Raw genomic sequence first — 22,715 nt, forward strand, 5'->3', positions numbered from 1 at the left:
TACCATCAGGTCACCCCTACGGGGACCCGATGGCACCGCCGCACCAGGTAAAAGCCGAAAACCGCAGGTGAATTGAGCTGCGGTTTGCAGTGATCGGAAAAAAAATTAAAATAAAATATATACCGGTATATTTCCAAAATTAGGCCAACCTAAAGTAGACATATGGGGAATGTTAGAGGTATCGCTTTCTGGTTTTAAAAGCAGAGAAAATGGAAATTATAAATTGTGAATTTTTTTAAAAATTTGGATATTATAAATAAAAGGTGAAATATATTGACTCAAATTTACCATCGTCATGAAGTACAATGCATCACGAGAAAACAATCTCAGAATGGTTTGGATAAGTAAACAGCCAGTGCCTGCATATTGCGGATCCACTGTGTGCACAAGCTTGTTTGAAAAAGGCTGTATATAGTCTAAACGTATGACAGCTATCGGTATTATGTTTACGGCAATAAAGTGAATATTTATTGAAAAGCGTGCTCTACTTGGATGTATGGGCCTGCAAACCAGGATATGAGCACCACCTTCTGCCAGAATGCTGACTGACCTTCTACGAAATGCTCTCCGATATACCAATTCGCTCTGTAATTGAATCCTGGCAAATCTATTTTACCATCTCCATTGATGTTTTTCAGGCTTGCAGAACATCCATTGCCTCTACACTTAGTTTGCGCAAACCCACTTTTCCCTGTAGGAGTATAAAAAAAAAAAAAGCTCCTTTCATATTCCAGTGACTTACCTTCACTTTCCTCTCCAACTTTTCCCCAGTCAAAATCTGTGCTGTAGGCTTTTCTAAAACCCTAAGGTATAATTCCTTTTACACAAAGTTTTATTTTAATCTGTTGACCTAATTTGATAGGCTATTTTCAGTGACCAGAGCCAACTAAAGGTCCCTTTAAAATGGGACAATATTACAAAAGACTGGCGGGAAGGAAGTGTTCCTTCCTAACAACCTCCTGCTCGCTGGTGGAGGAGACTACTGCATTTATATGCTCTTCCCCATAATAGCTTGTTTCCTGGCAGCAGATTGCGTTTACACTTGAAGATCTGCTGTCAGGAAATTATTTTTGTGTTTGCACAAACTATTGGATTACCCGATTAACAAACGTTTCGCTCATTCATCGGGTAATTGGCAGTACATTTACACCACCAGATCACTAGGAAGCTGCTTATGGATGAGGTATGGGATTCTTGGCCAGGGTATCTGCACCCTTCTGAATTGACCGAGTACAAGCTGTCCTTCAAAAGCATTGTAACGGACTTGCTACAACCTTGTGGTCTATAGTTTTACAAGTTACAGATGTGTTAGATTAGCTGGCCATTAGAATGAATAGTCGAGATACTCCCATGGTATTCCGAAATGGCATGTCATTCTCCGTTCACTAGCCAGCAAGTGCCGGACAGAAGTACTATAATGAATGCAAAGATTTGGTGTTCAACAGGAGGAATACTTTAAAAGGCATCATATAGGCCTGAAGCAGGATTTAAAAGCAAAATAAAACCAAAACCAAACCAATTTGCACAAATCAGCAACTTTAATTCCAGTCTCTTCAAAACTGCAGTTCAATGGTGTAAAAAGTTATAGTTTACACTGAAGGAAGGAAAGCAGCTCTTATATCCACTCTTCATGTTGAATCATTGTTTACACAGAATCAGTTTTTTTCACAAGTACACACTTTAATAGTTTGAAGTAGAACATCTGAAACACTAAAGAGGAGATCAAAACTGGTGTTAAGAAAACTGGTTTATTTGCCCATAGCAACCAATCAGATTCCACCTCATTTTCCAAAGCAGCACAGAAAAATGAAAGGTGGAATCGGATTGGTTGCTGTGGGCAACTAAGCCAGTTTTCCTTTACACCAGTTTCGATCCATTTCCCCTAAATCAGATTAGAACTACAGTCAAGATTTACTGTATGCATCTCTTCCCCATCTTTCCAACATGAAAGTGCAGCACTTTCACCACTGGCAAAAAAAAAAAATCCCTTTATAGAATCCCCACAAACTTTTTTATTTGGCTTTGGTGTAATGCAGTTATAAAGATGCAGAATAAGCCAAAAACTTGTCTGATTACATCAGAGCTGGAAAATCTTCATCCGCATTGAAGACAAATTCATGCGCCTAAACAGAAGTAAATAGAGGAAAATACATAAATAAGGCATAGTACAAAAAAAAAAAAAAAAGATAAAACTCTGCAGCATAAATAGACTGTGCCAATTTAAAAATCCACACAGATAAGAGTTAAGACACAAATCAACGCTCCAACCTGCAATTGTGGCAGAATAGCTGTCCCATTTGTACGGGCAAACCCTTAAGGGGTTGTTACACAAAAATATTCTCTTTCAAACCAGCAACTGGAAGCGAATAATTTTGTAATTGCATATAATTTTAAAAATTAGCTGCTGGGTTTTTCTATGAAATCTGTATGGCACCACCTGCTATTTGCCCATTCTAATTTCTCTCCTGCTGAGATGGAACCACATGCTCAGTTCAATCCTTCAACTGCCACCCGCTGCAGCAGAAAGGACACCCTCCAGGTAAATGACACTCCCTTAACTGACAGCTTAAAATAAATGTAGAAGCACAATTGGAGAAATGAATCTGGAAATGTCTGGCTACAGGGCTGATTCTAGCTATATTAAAAAAGTTGTCATGTACAATTCAAGATATCCTCATGTCCGGACTAAGAAGAATCCTAAGCTGGCCTTATTAAAAGTCACTGAGGCTCTATTTGTCCAAACAGATTTTTATAACCTGCCAATCACTTACTTAAGGTGCCCAAGGGGAGGTCCGTTAATACAGGGTGCACGTCCGCTCCCCTCGCCGTCCGGTGCCCAGCGCCGCCTTCTACAATCCTCCCGTCCCTTTGCCAGATCCCGCGCCTGCGCACTAGGCTCGGCCTTATGCGCCCGTGCGGACTCCTGGCAGCGGCTTCATTGAGCGAAGTGCGCATGCGCCGGCGTGATGCGCGCTCAACCCTAATATGACCTGCAGATTGGCCGAGCCTAGTGCACAGGATCTGGCAAAGGGACGGGAGGATTGCAGGGGCGGCGCTGAGCTGTAGAAGGCGGCGATGAAGACAGAAGGCGGCGCTGGGCACTGGACGGCGAGGGGTGCGGACGGGCACCCTGTATTAACGGACCTCCCCTTGGGCACCTTAAGTAAGCTATTGGCAGGTTATAAAAACCAGGTTTTTTGGAAAAATAGAGCCTCAGTGACTTTTAATAAGGCCAGCTTAGGATTCTTCTTCTTAGTCCGGACATGAGGATGTCTTTAGGTTAAAGAGGTAAAATCTGATGACAGAATCCCTTTAAGCCATTACTATACCTTAGTTTTTGCTGACCATTAACTGCTAAGAAAAAAAGTTTACCTTGATTTAGTTTTCAAACTTGCATAATTTAGTGACAAAAACATGCATTAAAGGAGTTTCCTGGGATTTTGATACTGATGACCTATCCTCAGGATAGGTTATCCGTATCTAAAAGGTGGGGGTCCAACACCCCACAACAATCAGCTGTTTGAAAATGAACCAGTGCTCCCGAGAGCACTGTGGCCTTCTGTGGTCACCAAGCACATCACTTGGTATTGCGATCGGCACCATTCGCTTCAATGGGGCTGAGCAAGATACCAAGCACAGCTGCTATAAAATGTATGGCGCTGTGCTTGGTAAGCACCTAGGCGGCTGCGGCACTCACAGGAGCGCTGGTGCCTTCTCAAACCTAATAGTCAGGGGTACCCCCTGATCAGATACTGATGACTGGATAGATCATCTGTATCTAAATCTCTTGAACAAATGAAACTGGTAAAGAAAAACTTATACACATACATGACAGACTTCATGTGGAAATGCCTCTTCTCTTCTAACACGTCCACGTCCTCCACCTCTTCCCCCACGTCCTGGACGAGGAAGGCTCCCAAAGTTAATATCCAGCTGAGACGTGATATCATTGACAGGTTTGCGGATGCCAGAATTGTAGTCCTCTTCATTCTCCTTAGAATACTATAGACATTAAAATAAATGTAAAATCGCCATCACTTGAAACTACCCTGTAACAGTCGATTAAAACATTGAGCACATTAAGTCAGCCAAATCAATACGTTTGACAAAAATCTATATGCAACGTGGTGGACTGGTCTGCAGTGACTTTCTGCTGTATGTGGGCGTTTCCGTTTCAAGCACAAAATACTGCAATACTAAAAGAATGTCTTCTATAATATATAATGTCAACTAATTAAGTATATCAGTAGACTGGCCAAAGCCAAAAGCCCTAATTTGAAGTTAATGCTGCCCATACAAAAGAACAGTTGACCAGAATGCCCGATTTTGGGCAACCGTCTTGAAAAACTAGTGCAAACGGCCAGACTCTACTGCCAAAAATGTAATTAGCCAAGCTGGAAAATTTCTTCCGCCGTTGGCCTGAAATGCAGATTTTTGGCATGATCGGCTGATCATTTGTCATCGTGCTCAAGGACCAGGACCTTTTTAAAGATTTGACTCCCTGGTCAGCCAGTTTAGTCTAGCAATGCAGCCGATCATGGTCTCAAATGTGTGGCAAGTTTAACAGTGGCAGTATGTAGTTCATAACCCTGGATAGCTACATGCTGTATATGGTAACGCACAACACTGCAGGAACTTACGTCTGTAAATTTTGACTTATGGATAACAACAGCTTTGGAAAGCACTGAAGAATCTGGTTTACGGAGGTTGAATTCAATCTTTGGTCTGCTTTGGTCCTGCATACACTTCCATTCATCCAGTGACATCTCTTTAGCGCTGTCTTCAATATTCTCATCTGGCATTCTAGATGGAGGGATAAAATAACTTCCCAGTGAGTGCTGCAGCCCCTCTATTCTACAAATTAGTGAGGGTTTCAGGGTCAGACCACCAAACAATCACACGCTAGGATTGTCAATCTTAGGGACTTACTTGACCTCTTGCTCTTCCCCTGTTGTGTCAACTGGCTCCATGGCTTCTGAATTTTCCATAGGTGCTGGCTCTGCTTCACTGGAAAAGCAAGGTGTATGTCAGAAGAAGCCTCTGATTGTGATTAACAGCATTGCCAGCATCAAAACTGAGGAACCAATGCTCTTCCTAGGCTGCTGTGGTAGACATCTACCAACATCTCCATAAGCAGTATTGTGGAAAGATGGTGTTAAATTATCTAAAAGCAGTAGAAACCCATTAACTGGACGGCTGCCATCTAAACCACCATTAGTATTCAGACATGCAATTTTTTTGAACCAAGCTCAGGAGTGGAGAAGACATGTCTGAATCAAAACCTCATTGTTTAAAGGGAACGGGTCACCAGGATTTTGTGTATAGAGCTGAGGACATGGGCTGCTACATGGCCACTGGCACATCCGCAATATCCAGTCCCCATAGCTCTGTGTGCTTTTATTGTGTAAAACAGATTTGATCCATATGGAAATGGACCTGAGATGTGTCCTGTACGTGAGACTAGTCAGGGACAGGACTCATCTCAGGTTAATTCGCAGTTTAATATATCAAATCGTGTTTTTTTTAACAATAAAAGCACACAGAGCTATGGGGACTGGGTATTGCGGATGTGCTAGCAGCCATCTAGCAGCCCATGTCCTCAGCTCTATACCCAAATTCCTGGTGACAGGTTCCTTTTAAAGCTGTGGAGAAAAAGGATGGTAAGGAAATTGATAACCATTTCTTCATGTTATTCAAGTGAATATAGGCTGAAAATGGCTAGACTTGCTATATGGGCTACAATAGTAGACAACTAGGTTACACTTTTTTTTTGTTTTTTGCAAACAAAACACAGCAAACAAAGATTCCAACCCTGAAGAGGGGGAAACCGACTGCAAATGGCAGCAATGGACTTTCTGGAAACCATATGAATCAATGGATTAAAGCCAGCCTGGTGGGATATTGAGTTTCTCATAGGACATAGAGGCATTTATTAATATCTTTACACCACAAAAGTGGGGTAAAAAATAAATAAAAATTATGTGCTCTATATTTTGAGACTTTAGAAAAGTGGTGAACCTTCAAAAGTGGTGGGGAAAGGGACGGGGCCTGTCAGATTTACTACAACTTCCACCAGAAACTGTCTGAAGTATACAACAGTTTGGCCTGCCAGAGATGCAACCAAGTTATTAAAGTAGCATTGGGTTGGTCACATGACACAGCTAAGGATCAGAAGGGAGGTTATAACTCAAATACATTAACTGGTAAGAGTTACCTTCACTATAGTTTACATCATAGACAGGTCAGAATTAAAATGTATGTGGGAGTACTTCTTTAAAGAGGCATCTGTATATTAATAAATTAAGTACATCCCATTACAATGCAGAAGGATCAATGGCGGCATATGCGAATGCCAGTTTTGCTATATGTTCCTCATTGTGTGAATTTCAATAATTCCATACATTTACATGAGGGTGGATGCGATTTTCTTGTAAGCAGTCACAATTTTTCTGAAAGTGTCTGCTGTGAACAGATCCTGAAGTGGCTCATGCCACACATTCACAGCTCTTATGGTGAAGTAACCTTGTCATCTAAAGATTTCGCTCTCCAAATGGAGGAAGTGCCACCTTGCCTTTGAGATTTTTACTTGGCACAGCTTTTCACCATATTTTATATGAGTATATATAGAACAAATAAATTTAACCCTTCTCTCATGATTGCACATACAGAGGCCAACCCTCATTGCATGTTAGCAGGCCATCAGATCTCCCATACACTAAAGGGGTTATCTGGGTTCAGAGCTTAACACGGACATACCCTTATTTTCACCCAGGCAGCCTCCCTGAGGCTAGCATCGGCGCATCTCCTGCTCCGATGCGTGGCTCCCTTGCCCTGCGCTTCCTCCCAGCAGTGTGTTCAGTGACGTCACTGACTGATGGGCGGGCTTTAGCACTGCCCTAGCCAGTTTACTGGCTAGGGCAGCGCTAAATCCCACCCATCAGGTCCGGTGACCTCACCGGATCTCCAAAAAAAATGTCCTTGCCCTGTGCAATTTAGCGCAGGGCAAAGGAGAGCATCGGAGCATGAACTGCTCCGATGCTCAAGTCAGGGGGGCTATCAGGGTGAAAATGGAGGTATGTCCGGGTTCAGCTCTGAACCCGGACAACCCCTTTAAGCTGAGGGCAAATAATCACTGGCAGATTAGACCTCCGAGAGCATCATGATTTAGTGGCTATGTTTCCCCAGATAGGTAAAGTTTTAAACCCATGACAGAAAAAGCCCAAAATACAGATGGCTGGAGTACAATAGCAAGTCAGAACATCCAGGGTTACAACATGAAATCACACAAAAAACTAATTTCTGTAATTGTCCTATTTGGCTATATTATTCTGTACCTGAAAGCATCTTTAAATGAGCCCCAGTTGTGAGGTCCACCACCACCCCTCTTGTCTTCCGCTTTTATTCTACTATAGACAGAGAACACTTGTTTTACACCAAATAAATTACATAGGTGGAACGTTTACAGATGCTACTGCATGCAAAATGTGCGCTCATGTGTAACCAACATGGTTTTAAACTTTATGTTTATAGAAAGCAATTTAACTTTTTTCAAGTTTTTATTTTGGCTAGTACTATACCATTGACCATTAAAGGGGGTTCAACAGTTTTTTTTTTTTTAAACTGAAGATCTATCCTCTGGATAGATCAGCATATGATCGGTGGGGGTCAGACACCTGGGACCCCTGCCGATCAGTTGTTTGATAAGGCAGCGGCGCTGGCAGTAAAGTGTTCAAGTGAACAGAGCTTGGCCCCGCCCAGGCCACCGATACTAGTTGTGACGTCACTGGGCCCGCATTGACCTGCGAGAATGCTGCGGCACTACCACCAGCACCGCTGCATTCTAAAACAGCTGATCGGCGGGGGTCCTGGTGTCGGACTCCCACCGATCAGATGCTGATCATCTATCCAGAGGATAGGTTAGTTTAAAAAAAATTGCAGAACCCCTTTAAATACAATACATTGGCTTCATGTAGCAGTCGGCACAAGTGATAAGAACTCCTACATGGATAGGAAACCAAATAACCTCTCACAGCAGTAGTAAACTGGTATCTGCTAGACTACTACTAGGTGTAGAATTGGGATGACCGTACAGATGACTGCACTATTGTTCTCTTTAGAAAACTTGATAACGATGCCACAGAAGAGCATTGCATGGATTAGTGTAATGTTAGAGTCACTATGGGAAGCTCTGGACATTGGTCTGACAGTTTAGAGTGTTTAGCTTCCTTTTTAGGACTTTAGAATGGCAAAGACGCAGGACAGCTATAGAACACAAGAAGCAATTTAAATTATATCCAAATGATTATATGTGGAGTACTTTGCCCACTGTGGACAGAGGCATAGTGATATGCAGTGCGCATGCGCTGGTCAAGTAACCGGCACGTGCGCACTGCATATCACTAGGCCTCTGACCACAGTGGGCCCGGCAGTAATGCATGCAGGCACTAGATTAAAGTGAGGCCACAAGGATACAGGGCTGGCCAGGCAACAGAGGGAAGGAGTCAGGAGCAAGTAAGGCAGGAAGCACTGGGTACTTGCAGCACACTCGCAACAGCTAAGGCTACTTTCACACTGGCGTTTTGAATTCAGTTTGTGAGATCCATTTCAGGGATGTTCAAAATGGATAAGTTCAGCCCCAATGCATTCTGAATGGATAAGGATCCATTCAGAATGCATCAATTTGGCTCTGTTCCGCCTTCATCCCGCTCTGGATGCGGACAGCAAAACGCTGCTTACAGCGCTTTGGTGTCTGCCTGGCAATGCCGAGCCAAGCGGATCTGTCCTGACTTACATTGTAAGTCAATGGGGATGGATCAGTTTTCACTGACAATATGGTGCAGTTTAAAACAGATTGTCCCCCATTGACTTTTAATGCAAGTCAAGGCAGATCCATTTTGACAGAATAATGCAAACGGATCTGTTCTGAACAGATACAAGCGTTTGCATTATAGGTGTGGATCTGTCTGCAGATACCAGACGTATCCGCACCCAACACAGGTGTAGCCTAAATTGCATATGTTTGTTTAATGCTTTGTTTTTGGTGCGTTGGAGTCTCTGAAAAACTGAACCAAAGTACCAGAGCTCAATGTATTTGCATCCCACAGAGTTATATCAGCTTAAAATATGTTACGTAGGTGACAGACTCCCTTTAATGTGTTATTCTAATCTTGGCGTTTATAACATATCCACAGTAGATGCTAAAAACTTTGTCGTGACCTGCACTTCAGGACAGGGGCTAGTCTCACTATGGTGCACCATGCCATACATTTAGGGAATAGCAAGCGAGGTGGCTCAGAAACAACCTCTATACTATTCGCTCTCATCCAAGGACTTGCTGGATTCCAAGCACACGCGATAGGACACGCCAAATAGGCGAGCTGGACAAAAACTGTTTCACATGACACCCTGCAATGGCTGAGGTCTGTCCTAGCACCAACCTAATGTTTAATCACCAGGATGCCATGGTCCATAGCGACCACAGCATCTAAGGAGTTTAGAGATATATAATTTTTTTCATTTTCATGCCCCAATTGGTACACTGTATTTTTCGGACTATATGATGCACCTAGGTTTTGGACAACAGAAGAGGAAAAAATATTTACTACCAACTAAAACATCCCTGCTGGGTCTAAGGAAAAATTAGAGGTTACTGTCACTTCGGCTACATTCACACCGCTGTTGGTCGTTCTGATTGAAATGGTTTCCCTTATCGTCCCTTTACATGGGATATTACAGCAGATTGTCTGGAAGGATCACTTCCTTCCGACTATCTGCTGCGTTCTCCTCCAGAGTATGAGAAGGAGTGATCACTAATGAAATACCGATTTGTTGTTTACTGGCAGCAGATCATGTTTACATAGCACAATCTGCCACCGGGAAAAAAGGATTTTTGGGTTTGCACAAACGATCCAATTAACCAATGAAAGAATGTTTTGCTCGATCATCATTGGCACATTTACACTGCCAGATAGTCACTAATGAGCGTTACTATGAACTTTCGTTAGCGATGATCTGAGATTCTTGGTCCTTTATAACTGATATGCACTGTATATCCATAATGGACCTGAAGGTAAAAATAGAACTAGCCCCTTGTGTCAGATTTGTATTTTCTATGCAAGTGTGACGCAGACTGCACAGGCCAGTGAGCAGGGGAACAATACAGCAGCTGAAATACTCTGCTATCCTTCCTCAACTACCCGATGTGTCTTTCAGTGTGCTGTGGTAATAAAACGTCTGTAACACCAGTCTGCCACTTATTAACCAGAACAAGGCTGTTCATTAGATAAAATTTACAAAACAGCATTTTGTCAGGCTCTTTTTGTTTTGGGTCTCTTTTTTTTGGCCAGAAAAAGTGGTTTACACAAGTAATCTTTCATTTTCATGTTTAGTCCCCCCCGTCCAGGGAACATACTTACGTTTTGTCACTGCCGCTGTGCCTATCAAAGTCTCTCTTCCCTCTCTGATTTTCATTTTCCACACTTCGTGAAAAGCCTCCTCTTCCTCTACCACGTGTTCCTCCTCTCTGGTTTGAAACCCAGCTTCTCACCTGTTTCTCCTTCTCAAAGCTTGAAATAAACATACAAGTTAGATTCCAACCTATAGAAACCATAAAGGCAAAGTCTTTTCTCCCATAAGAACAGTTTTCTACTTGTATATTACGGGCATTAAACTTAGGGAAAAATCTTTCTCCACCTCTCCCCCAAATAACCAGTCTCCATCTTCCGTGACAGATGGAATGTCACCTCAGAGATACCAAGGGCTGCACATAGTGCCGGCTCCAGGTTCATGTGGGCCCTTGGGCAATAAGGTCTCAGTGGGCCTCCTTGTGGCATTTTGCACGGTGCTTACAGTAATGAAACTGCATGTATTATAAATTAAATACCTTACACAGAGTGGATATAATGTGCATCAGTCCTTATGTGCCTACTTTTATTTTCTACCCAGTGTTTCAGTCCCTCAGGTCTACTCAGATATGTGCCCCCTCACAGTAGATATGCCAAGATATGTGCCCCCCCTCACAGGAAGTGAAACAAATACTCCGCACCTCAATCACCTGGCTCCTCCCATGATGTGCGCTCCCCAACATCAGGGTACTGTGACATTGCACTGCTGTGTAGGAGTAGCAGAGGCCAATTCCCAGCCTGCCCCACTCCTCCTCCTACCCAGATCAGCAGGACGATGTGTGAGGACATCATACTGCCGCAGTCGAGCGCTGGCAGCTCAATGGTGGAGTGAAGTTGAATAGTTCCCTGCTTCAGTGGCGTGCCTACAGTGTCTGGCACCCGGGGTGGGTCTTCGCTCTCTGGCACCCCCAATACTTTAAAAAATTGCACCTCCTAACAGTATTGCCCTCATTGTACAACCTTCACAGTAGTTTTGTACAGATGTGTGCCCCATCACAGTAATCCCCACACTGTGCCCCCTTCACAGTAATTAAGTTTTTTTTTATTTTTTATATATATACAAAGTTATGCTCTCCGCTCTTCAGGTTTTGTGGTGGGGCCAGCCAGAAGAAACTGTACAAATAGCATCAATTTTCACAGTACAAAATATTTAGAAATATCTTTAAACCTTTTGTAACAGTTAGGAAAAAATTTTGATATGATGGGGAAAAAAAATGTATCATCTAAAATGGCACAGAAGGGCTGTATCTTGGGCAAAATAGTGTCAAATACACGTAGGTTGGCTCACAAATTACTGGCAGTTTTTTGCAGTTAGACAGGCTAACAGACTTGTCTGAGAAGACTCGCACATACTTTTCAATGCTGTACTCCAAGGGCTTTTCTATGACATTTGGACGGAACTCTCTGAAAGCGGTCCGGCGTTCTGATCTTTCTACTTCCGTCCCTCTTTTCTCATTCTGCGTCACTTTTGGCACAGGCTGTTTTGGAGTTGGTTTCAGGTCTAAAAATAAAACAAAAGGTTTTTGTATGTTACCATTTGGACTCCTTCAAAAGGAATAGATTTGCATGAAGCAAGCTGCAGCACTCCATGTCCTAGTTTAGTCACTCAGCAGGGCGACATTTAGACAGCACAGTCTTACTAGTGCTTGAGACACCATGCAGTCGGAACTTTACCCTACTGTGTAAATAAACACCCTCCGTTTTCACTAGGACATGGAGTGCAGCAGTTTTCTTCATTTCTAAATGTCCCGGGGCTTACAAGTTGCAGCCCGACTGCCAAAAATAGATCCACCAAGATGGACTCCTGGAGTGCTGCTAATCTGTTGTCTTCCCAATGCATTCACTCCATGGCAGCACAGGGCATAAATGAATGATCTATGGGCAATAACCAGCGTTACTGGATATACAGAGTGAAGCAAGCTGTACTTTGCATGACACCAGGGGCCTATGGAAACAAACTAGCTTTGTCACCCTGATCCATTCTCATCTTGATTACTGAAAGGATTAATTGACTTTCCCCTCACCAGCCCCTCCCCTCTAATCTGCCAGGCTCATCTATCTAACTACTTCTCCAATGCCTCCATCCTGTGCCAGTCATTGCACTGGTTGTCCATACAGTATAGAATACAAATTTGCACTACTAATTACTACCCACAAGGCTGTACCTACCAACAGCGTTACCCCTCATTTCTGTCTACCATCCTTCCCGTGCTCTCGGTTCAGCTAATGACTTACAACAGCCATCATCAAGCGGAACCACTCACCGCCGTCTCCACGATTTCCCTCAAGCTGCACCAGTTCTCTAGAATGCGCTACACCACTAATTCTCTGGAATTAGCTTCTTTACCACTTCCTCCCATCTTTAATGAGCTCTTACATTAGCGTTTACTGGAAAACACTTTTTCCCTTCACCCATAACAGCACCATAGAGAGATGGATCCTTAAGCAGGGATGTCAAACTTATGGCCCTCCAGCTGTTGCAAAACCACAACTCCCATCATGCCTGGGCATACTACAGCTATCAGGTAATGATGGGAGTTGTAGTTTTGCAACATCTGGAGGGCCATGAGTTTGAAATCCATGCCTTAAAGCAATTTAAAAAAGGGGAACATCTACTTCCTCCTTCAGCGTGGTTTCCAGACAGAGGAGACTGGAGCATGCAGCCTCCAGGGCTGTGAATGCAGGAATACCTTACGATGGATTGAACTTGTTATAATAGCACATTTCTTATGGAATAAAAAAAAAAAAAAGCCGAATCGAGCAGTTTATTTTTTCTGTTCCGGTGTTCACCGTATAGATTTTTTTTATATTTTAATAGTTTGGACTTTTCAGACATGGCGATATGTAATATGTTAATTTTTTTTATATGTGGAATTGGGAAAGGGGGTGATTTATACATATTTTGGTGGGTTTTTAAATAAAATAAAAAAAGTTTTACACTTTTTATTTCATAATAATTTCCCCCTTAGGGGCTAGAACCTGGGATCTTTTCACCCTCTTGTCCTATTCACCCTGAGAACAGTATCCTCCCCATTGCTCAGATAGTAATTAGTATATGGAGCAGGAGACAGTAATGGGGGGCACAGCGGGCGAACGGAGTAGCGCCCAGGAATAATAAGTGCTGGGAAATCCCTGGGCACCGCTCTGTGTAGCCTGCTACTTAAAGTCTGGACCCATATAAGGTGGTCTTTAACACATAATACAGGAGGCAGGTGACGGCAGCAGAATCACATAGCTGGCACCCTGCCTCTGACAGGGAGCTGCCAGTACCTGCCCCCTGTATTAAGAGTTAATTATCATTGGTGGTGCAGTGGGCCCTCAAGCCCACAATTTGTGGAACAGTGCACCCACCCCTCTCAACCCCCCAGTATTAAAATCATTGGTGGCAGTGGCCACTGGGTCCCCATCTCTTCATTGGTGGTTCAGTGGCAGCTTCTGATAGGAGCTCCAGCAGTGTAATCCTGGGGCTCCCATCTGTTACCATGGCAACCAGGACACTGCTGAAGCCCTGGCTGACAGTGCGCACAGCAGCAGACTATGCATGGGGCAGCAGGGAGAGTGTGAAGTCCTATTCACCCTAATAGAGTTCTCTAGTGGGCGATCCTTCTCCCTGGCTGTAGCACTGCAATTGCAGCGCAGGGAGAAGGAACGACACCCAGGAATAATAAAGAGTGCTGGGACATCTCTGGGCACCACTGTGTAGCCTGCTAAAAGTCCGGACCAAGGAAAAGTCCTATCATTGGTGGCGCAGGAAGACTGTTCTTCTCCCCGTGCCGCTGAGAGAACTTGAGCACGCTGACCGCAGCGGGGTCATGTTCAGAAATACTAGACTGTGCAGCAGCGCAGCATCGAAAATAAATGGAAATCAATACTTTTTAAATGGCCAAAAATTATCGATTGGGTATCGAAATTGATACCCGCAAAAACCCTACTCCTGAGGGGTGTTTTTTTATTTCTCCGGTATTCAGTCATGGGTCAAAGGAAAAGTCATTACAATTACAGGTAATTCGATTCTCCTGAACCCATGACGGCACCCCTCCAATTCCTTCCCTGCAATTGTATGGCTCCTACTGATCTACTCTGGAATTGACACTGAAGGAGGAAGTGGATTTAAATTGCTCTGAAGCCTCCTGTCCAAATGTGGGGGCGGAGCCATCTCTATGGTGCCGTCATGGGTTCAGACAAATCACATTACCGGCAAGTGCAATTATTTTCTTGCTTGACCCAAGACCTCCAAATATCTCGTCTTGCAGCAACCCGGGTTTTCATCATTTCTCTAATTGCTGTCAATAGAGAACCCATAGATCACATGAGAATACGCCATTTCCGCTTCAATAGAAATAGGCGGATAAACGTGGTTCCAGCCTAGCTCTTTTTGCTTGAGACGACGAAGAGCCGACCTAGTGAGTAATAGACATGAAAGACTGGACTTCTTCCTATCAGACCTGAAGCTTATGATCCTGGAAGGAGCGTTGTTCATTTTTAACCACTTTGGCAATACAGTCAGGATGGGGTAAATTACTCTTACCGGTAATTGGTTTTGCCAATAGCTTCTACAACGGCACTCACAAGAGGGTATCCCCACCCCCAGGACAGGAAAATGCAGAAGCACATGATAAAAAATAAACTCCTTCCCTTACTTAGTCAATAAGAGGACACCGAAGTGATGCAGGAACAAAGCAAGTATTAACCATTAACAAATTACATAGTTTGCAAAGAGACAAAAGGAAAGATTACAACTACTTACCAGTAATTGGTTTTTCCTCTAGCCTCCACAGCGGCATGGTGGGTTACTCCGCCTACCCCAGGGACAGGAAACAGGATCTTTAAATAGCCCCCTCCCCTTACCTGCTCCAGTAAATAACCAAGAAACTCTGAAATGGATGCAACAAAGTAATTTATCCATTTTTTCAAACAAACCAAAATATCAGAATACGGCATCAGATTACATAAGTGTGTGTGTGGGGGGGGGGGGGGGGGGGGGGGGATTTTCCTGTGCCGCTGTGGAGGCTAGAGGAAAAAGGAGATTTTTGTATAACTTACCAGTTAAATCTCTTTCTCGCTCTTCCTTGGGGGACACAGACCTTGGGTATAGCTCAGCTCCCTAGGAGGCGTGACACTAAGTAAAACTGTTAAGCCCCTCCTCCATCAGCTATACCCTCAGCCTGGAGATAGAGGCTACCAGTTGCGTGTCCAAGTAGTGAAAGGAAAACAACCAATAACAGGAACAACCAACCAGCAACCCAACGGGCGCCAAACCATAACCCTGTAACCAAACACAGAAGGGTGGGTGCTGTGTCCCCCAAGGAAGAGCGAGAAAGAGATTTAACTGGTAAGTTATACAAAAATCTCCTTTTCTCGCCCATTTTCCTTGGGGGACACAGACCTTGGGACGTTCAAGAGCAGTCCAAGAAGGGAGGGACCACAAACCCAAGGCGGAACACCAGAGCATCAGGAAACCGCTGCCTGCAAAACCAGGCGGCCCAAAGCAGCATCCGCTGATGCATGCGTATGCACTCTATAGAACTTTGTGAAAGTGTGCAGAGAGGACCAAGTGGCTGCCTTGCACAACTGTTCAGCCGAGGCCCGATGCCTCTGCGCCCAGGAAGCACCGACTGCTCTGGTGGAATGAGCAGTGATGCCGAAAGGCGGAGCTCTGCCCTTGGCTCGATAAGCCTCAGACACCGCCAGTTTAATGAAACGGGCAATAGCCACCTTGGAAACCGCCAAACCCTTGCGCGAACCCTCCGGAACCAAAAACAGGGAGTCCGTGCGCCGAAAGGATCCGGTGACCTCCAAGTAAATCCTCAACGCCCTGACCACATCCAGACGGTGCAGTTCCCGTTCTCTGGGGTGGGAAGGAGAGGGACAGAGCGACGGAAGGACGATGTCCTCATTGATGTGAAAGGCGGAAACCACCTTTGGCAGGAAGGTCGGGACAGGCCGAAGCACAACCTTATCCTGGTGGAAGACCAGGAAAGGGTCGGAGCAAGAAAGAGCCGCTAACTCCGACACCCGTCGGAGAGACGTGATGGCCACAAGAAAGATGACCTGGCAGGACAGAAGACGAAGGGAGACTTCCCGTAAAGGCTCGAAGGGGGCGGATTGGAGCGCCGAGAGCACCACATTCAGGTCCCAGGAAGGAACTGGAGGGCGGTACGGCGGAACAGAGTGAGCCACCCCTAGTAGAAAAATAAAATATCAAGGAGAAAACAGCCCTGCAGTAGCAGGGAGTGTCTTGCCTCCTTGGACACTAAGCTAAAACTGGTAGCCTCTATCTCCAGGCTGAGGGTATAGCTGATGGAGGAGGGGCTTAACAGTTTTACTTAGTGTCACGCCTCCTAGGGAGCTGAGCTATACCCAAGGTCTGTGTCCCCCAAGGAAAATGGGCGAGAAAAAACTATTACTGGTAAGTAATTGTAACCTTTCCAAACGCCTCCATAGCAGCATGGATTCACAGGAGGAACAGAAATTAAATAACTAGGGTGGGACCACTGCAGCTGCGACTGAACGAGTTCAATGAGCTTTTAGTCCCTTTGGAGGAATGACATCTTTTAAGTTGCAGCAAAAAAGGATTGCTGATCCAATCCATCTTCCAATGTCTTGCTTGCCGCCTGTCCTCTATTTGGCCCAACAAACTGAATGAAGAGTCTGTCTTCCTGAAAGTTTCTGTTATTTTCAGGTAAACACACATTTGCGAACATTCAGATTATAAAAACTCCTCTCCTCCGGACAACCTGTTGGAGAACTGAAGATGGCAACGAAACTTCTTGCAGACAGTGGAATTTTGAGACCACCACCTCCGAACATCCTTTTCTCCTTAATTCCCATTCAGGTTCCAGGCTGCTAGATGTAGTTGTGCCGACCTGGGGTGCAAGACTGGACCCTGATGAAGGTCTAGGCGGCAGGATCCAATAATCCCCTGCTGACATGTTCAATAGTAGGGGAAACCAAGATCTTCTTGGCCAGTATGGAGAGACCAGAATTAGTCTGGACTTTTCTTGCCACACTTGACAGAATCTTGGGTATTAGGGCAAACAGGATCTTGTTTGGCCAAGGATGGCAGACTGCATCCACGAACAAAGGGTGGTCTTTGTAGGATAGGGTACAAAATTTCTCAGTCTGTCTGTTCTGCCGGGTCACAAACAGGTTTAGGTGTGGTAACGACCACGTTATCTGAAGAAAAATTTGTCAATTTAAATTTCATTCTCCTCCTTTAAAAGTTCCCATGCTTAGAAAGTCTATGATCCTGTTGTCTTTTCCCTTTATATGGACTGCGATAATTGATTTTTCTGCCTACTGAAAGAATGTTATTGATACGTTTGCCAAGGATGTACTTTTTGTACCTACTTGTTTGTTCAGGTAGGTGACTGTAGTGATGTTGTCAGATAGGATTTTAATATTTTTTCCTTTTATTTCCAAATGGAGATTTAAGGCTTCTACACTGCTGATAACTCCCTTAGATTTAAGGAGGATAGGCTTATATTTTGACACCATGTTCCCTGTGCTACAGACAAGTCTGAATGAGCCCCAAACCGGATCTGGAGTCTTTCGCCATGACACTCTCATAGGTTTCTTCTGTCTAGCCACCATATTAGAGAGTCTTACCTGCTGAGGGACTCACTTTCATTTCTAATAAGAATACGCTCTCATCCCAGTTAGTTAACATGAATGCCTTTAGGACCCGAAACTGTGCTTGTGCCCATTTTACTGCAGGAATTGAAGATGACATAAGGCCCAGCACCTTCACCACTACTCGAATGGTCACTTTTCTCCTGCTCCGAAAAAGAGGAATTTCCTGGTTGAATTTTGATAGCTTTTCTACTGGGAGGAAAGTTTTCATAAGATGTGAGTCCAACATGCCAAGAAAAACCTTTTACAACCCAGCCTAGGTCTTTCAGATCCTGCTGTACTATGTTCAAGTGATTCTCCAATTCTTCTTTTGACTCTGTGGTAATAAGGAAATTGTCCAGATAACTGATAAGTATCTCTTTCCGATTTAAATTTGCCACTACCTCAGACATTACCTTGACGACTCTGGGGGCTGACGATAGGCCAAAGAGAAGGACCTGGAATTGAAAATGGAACACTTTTCCCGACAACCACAAACCTCAGATATTTGTGATGACCGCTGCATATAGGGGTATAATATGCCTCAGCCAGATCCAAGGTTTGCATATAAACTTTTCTGAAAAGATTTATTGAAGATTTTAATAGTTTCCATTTTGAAACATTTGTACTGGACCTGCCGATTTAGGCCCTTTAAATTTATAATTGCTCTGAGAGCAATCAGTCTGGTCCTGCCTGCCCCTTGTGGAGGAGCCGAATATTAATCTTTGGATTCTGTCAGAAAACCCCCGCCCCATCCCAATTACTAGAGACCCCAGGCTTTTTCTCTGAGTCAGTCCATTCTTTATTAATAAAGTTTGATAATATTAGAATACAGGGGAGAGACCTTTTTCCCCTCCCCACCAAGCCTCTAAACATAAGGTCCTCTACAGATTGTAGTTGTTTAGAGTCTTCTAGATTTAGTCACCCTTATGGTTTTCAAGAGAATCTGTCTTCAATGGAGCAAAGGGGACGACCGGACTCCTCTTCAGAGGAATCCAAGTCGGACCCGGAAAGTAACTCCCCTTCATCAAAATCTTACTCCTACAGATCTATTTCAGAAGGGGCGGACACTGCTGACATGGAGGTGGAATGTTTGAGATGTGGATGCCAATTTACAGTCCACAGCACTGCTCAATTCCTCTTTGATAATGTTCCTGATATTATCCAGAAGGGAAGGAGATTCTTCTGGTACAATCTTTTCCACATTTCAGAGGGTTTTTATGACCGGAAGGCAGTCCCTTTTTTGCAAATTGGGTACTTTGATACGCTGAGAGGTTTCAGATGATAAAAAAAAATCCCTCACCCATGGTGAAAACTGAAATTTAACTGTCACCTCAAAGTGAAAACATCTGTAAATAGTCACATTTAACCCACCCAGGGGAGGAGAGCTTGCCGGGCTGAGGGCTTTGGTAGGGTCTGCAGACCTCCGAACGCTGTCCGAGTCACCTGGAGTAGACATGTCCCAGTGCTTCTTCCTCCCAGCAAAGACGCTGGGAAAATTTTTCCCCTCTTTAAAGAGCTTGTTGCCTAGGGGAAGTATGTCAACAACAGCAGCTCCTGAGATCTCCTCTGCGATCACCTGATCCACCCTATCGCGATAACGTGCACGGACGCTGCCTCCACTGGAGAGGACTTGCGCCAAAGAAGCTGGAAGGGCCGCACAGCGAGCCCTGCGGCCCTATTCTCCACCCAGCACACCAAGAAGTGCTTCTCTGAATTTTCAGCTGGGCGTCAAAAAACAAATAAAAAATATGTTAAAAAAATAAATAAAATCCTGCTGGTGTGTGGCCTTTGCAGGAGGATCTTCACACATCTCAGAGGGACAGGAAACTGGAGCAGGTAAGGGGAGGGGGCCATTTTAAGAGCTTCACATTGTTTCCTGTCCCTGGGGAAGGTAGGTAACCCTCCTGTGAATCCATGCTGCTGTGGAGAAGTTTAGGAGGGAAAAAAAAAAAAAGGGGGAGGGAAACCACAGTGCCGTTATAGAGGCTATTGGAAAAGGGAGGGACCATGGCAGAAAGGACTCTGCGGCCAAAGGATAAGTCCCTGTTCTTGAGACTGTCTAATTTATAACGATTGAAGAAAGTCATAGGGCTTGCCCACGTGGATGCCCTGCAGATCTGGTCTAATGAGACTGAAGTAAAATTTCAGCCAGGAAGATGACACCGCTCTGGTAGAATAGGCTTTTACCCGAAGGGGGGGGGGGGGGGGGGGGGGGGAGCAGATTCTTTTGGACATAAGCAAAAGCATTAAACATCTCTAATCCATCTTGCTATAGATGAACATGTTCTATTTTTTTTTCCCGGAGCCATGGACAGAAATCAGGGGCGCACTCCAGAAATGCGGAGGTGGGAACAGCACACTGCTGTCCGCATCCATTCCTGCCCCATAGAGAATGAATGGGTCCACCCCCGTTCCGCAGTTTGCAGAACAGATGCGGACCCATTCTACGGACGTTACCCATGGGGAGGCTCCTATTTTCTCTCAGGCTGAGGTAAAGAAAGCTAACCTTCCCCCGACATGACATATGGCGTCATTGTGCGAGATGCGAGGAGCTTTCAGGATTGAATAGGAATCCTCTTCCTTTGCCCCTAGAAGGCTGCCACTGCCTTGACCCTTCTGATCCAGCCTCGATTTTTTTCTGGTCCTGAAAGAACCATCTTTGATGAAAGCAACAGCTTGAGGGGAATTTTTTTTTACCAGAGGCCTTTTTAAGAATATCTTATAACCCCAAGCCAAATCTATCTCCCTCACAGGGGATGGAGCAAAGGCGGTTTTTTGACCCAGCGTCACACCATGTACGAAGCCAGATTGCTCTACGAGCCACATTAGACAGAGCAGCTGACCTGGCGGAAAGTCCGACTAAGTATTTCTTTCCCAGGCCTTCAATACATTTTCAGACTTCTTGTCCATGGGATCTCACAAGACCCATGGCCTCGAACTGCAAAGAGGTTGCCTCAGTTTTACGACTTTTTTTCTGAAAAAAAACAAAGTGTGGAGGTGTGAAACACTTGGGGCCCCTTACCTGTAACAAGACCACACTTATATGGCCCTGCAAAGTAGGCTTTAGCTGAGGGAGTAATGTCTGTACATCCAGAGTTCTGGGATTTCATGACTATAGACCAGATGAACATCCTTGCCACTGGTGGTATATATAGTCACTATTCTGGAGCTCCATCTTGGAAGCTGAAAAGTGCCATTCCTCGAAACAGCAATATGCAGTGAGGAGATGATTGGGGTCCAAAGCCAAACCTAAAGCATATGGACACCTTTTTTTTTCTATTTTGTAGAGAAAATTTCTTTAAGGGTACTTTCACACTTGCGTTTTTCTTTTCCAGCATAGCGTTTAGTCTTGGGCTACTTTCACACTAGCGTTGTTTAAAGCCGGCGTTCAATTCCGACACTGGAACTGCCCGTTGGATCCGGAAAAACGTGTGAAAACGGATTACATTTGAATCCTGATCAGGATTTTGATCACAATGAAAAAATGCATTGGAAAAAACAGATTCGCCATTTATGGAAGCCGGATTAAGTTTGACTGAAAACACGGCGCCGGATCCGGCGTTAATGCAAGTCAATGGGAAAAAGGCCTGATCCGGCGTTCAAAGTGTTCAGGATTTTTGGCCGGAGGTAAAAATACTGCATGCTACGGTTTTCTGAAAAGCCTGATCAGTCAAAAAGACTGAACTGAAGACATCCTGAACGGATTACTCTCTATTCAGAATGCATTAGGATAAAACTGATCAGTTCTTTTCCGGATTTGAGCCCATAGGACGGAACTCAGCGCCGGAAAAGAAAAACGCTAGTGTGAAAGTAGCCTTAGGGGCTCTATATTGGAAAAGAACTGATCAGTTTTATCCCCATGCATTCTGAATGGAGCATAATCAGTTCAGAATGTATCAGGTCTTCAGTTCAGTCTTTGACTGATCAGGACAAAGATAAACCGCAGCATGCTACGGTTTTATCTCTGGTCCCAAAAAACGGATCCAGCATTTTTTTCCATAGGAATGTATTCGTGCCGGATCCAGCATTCAAAATACCGGATCAAACAGGCTGATCAGGATCCTGATCAGTCTTACAAATGCCATCAGTCGGCATACATTTTGCCAAACCGGTGACGGAATTGCTTGCTAGATCACTCTGCCGCAAGTGTGAAAGTAGCCTTAAAAATAAATCAAATTGAATGAGCTGAAAACATTGCACCACAGGGGGAGGGGGAAGCGTTTGAGTGCTGTCATTTTTCTCTTTACACCACTTTTGAAAAATGACTATATAAAGTAGAACTGGCTTAGTTGCCTGTAGCAACCAGACCACACTTTTTTACAGCTCCATTGGAAAATGAAAGAAGGAATCTGATTAGTTGCTATGGGCAACTACGCCAGTTCTACTTTACACCAGTTTTGATAAATCTCCCCCATTGTGTACTTCTATGTGTACATAGTATTGTGTCACACTGTACCAATCTGTGTGGGAGAAGTGACCGCTCACTGTGCGGACTGCACACAATACTGTATTCAGAAGAGAGCAGTGAGTGTCAGTAATGAGATCTACATCAGGCTTATAACGCCATGGTTCTGACTAGGGATGAGCGCTCTGTACAGTAGTACAATATAAAGGCTCCTATGATCCGAATCTTACTTTTACAAAGTCTAGCAAGACTTGGCATAGTAACTTCAGAAATCAATTTCTACTGCATTTAAA

The 22,715-nt window shown here is 44.3% G+C and overlaps 1 protein-coding gene across 1 annotated transcript in view; it reads right to left on the reverse strand.

Annotated features, from left to right (window-relative positions):
- Positions 1-1,519: 1,519 nt before the first annotated feature.
- Positions 1,520-22,715, reverse strand: part of HABP4 (hyaluronan binding protein 4) — a 35,485-nt gene continuing 14,289 nt past the window's right edge. Inside the window, exons 3-9 of the mRNA XM_044286600.1 lie at positions 11,757-11,904; positions 10,416-10,565; positions 7,335-7,406; positions 4,930-5,007; positions 4,641-4,803; positions 3,829-4,002; positions 1,520-2,123 (exon numbers count right to left, since the gene is read on the reverse strand). Coding sequence (XP_044142535.1) covers positions 2,073-2,123; positions 3,829-4,002; positions 4,641-4,803; positions 4,930-5,007; positions 7,335-7,406; positions 10,416-10,565; positions 11,757-11,904 — 836 coding nt within the window. The 3' untranslated portion in view covers positions 1,520-2,072. The remainder of the gene's footprint in view (positions 2,124-3,828; positions 4,003-4,640; positions 4,804-4,929; positions 5,008-7,334; positions 7,407-10,415; positions 10,566-11,756; positions 11,905-22,715) is intronic.

This window comes from Bufo gargarizans, chromosome 3 (genome assembly GCF_014858855.1).
Source record: "Bufo gargarizans isolate SCDJY-AF-19 chromosome 3, ASM1485885v1, whole genome shotgun sequence".
Taxonomy (NCBI): Eukaryota; Metazoa; Chordata; class Amphibia; order Anura; family Bufonidae; genus Bufo; species Bufo gargarizans.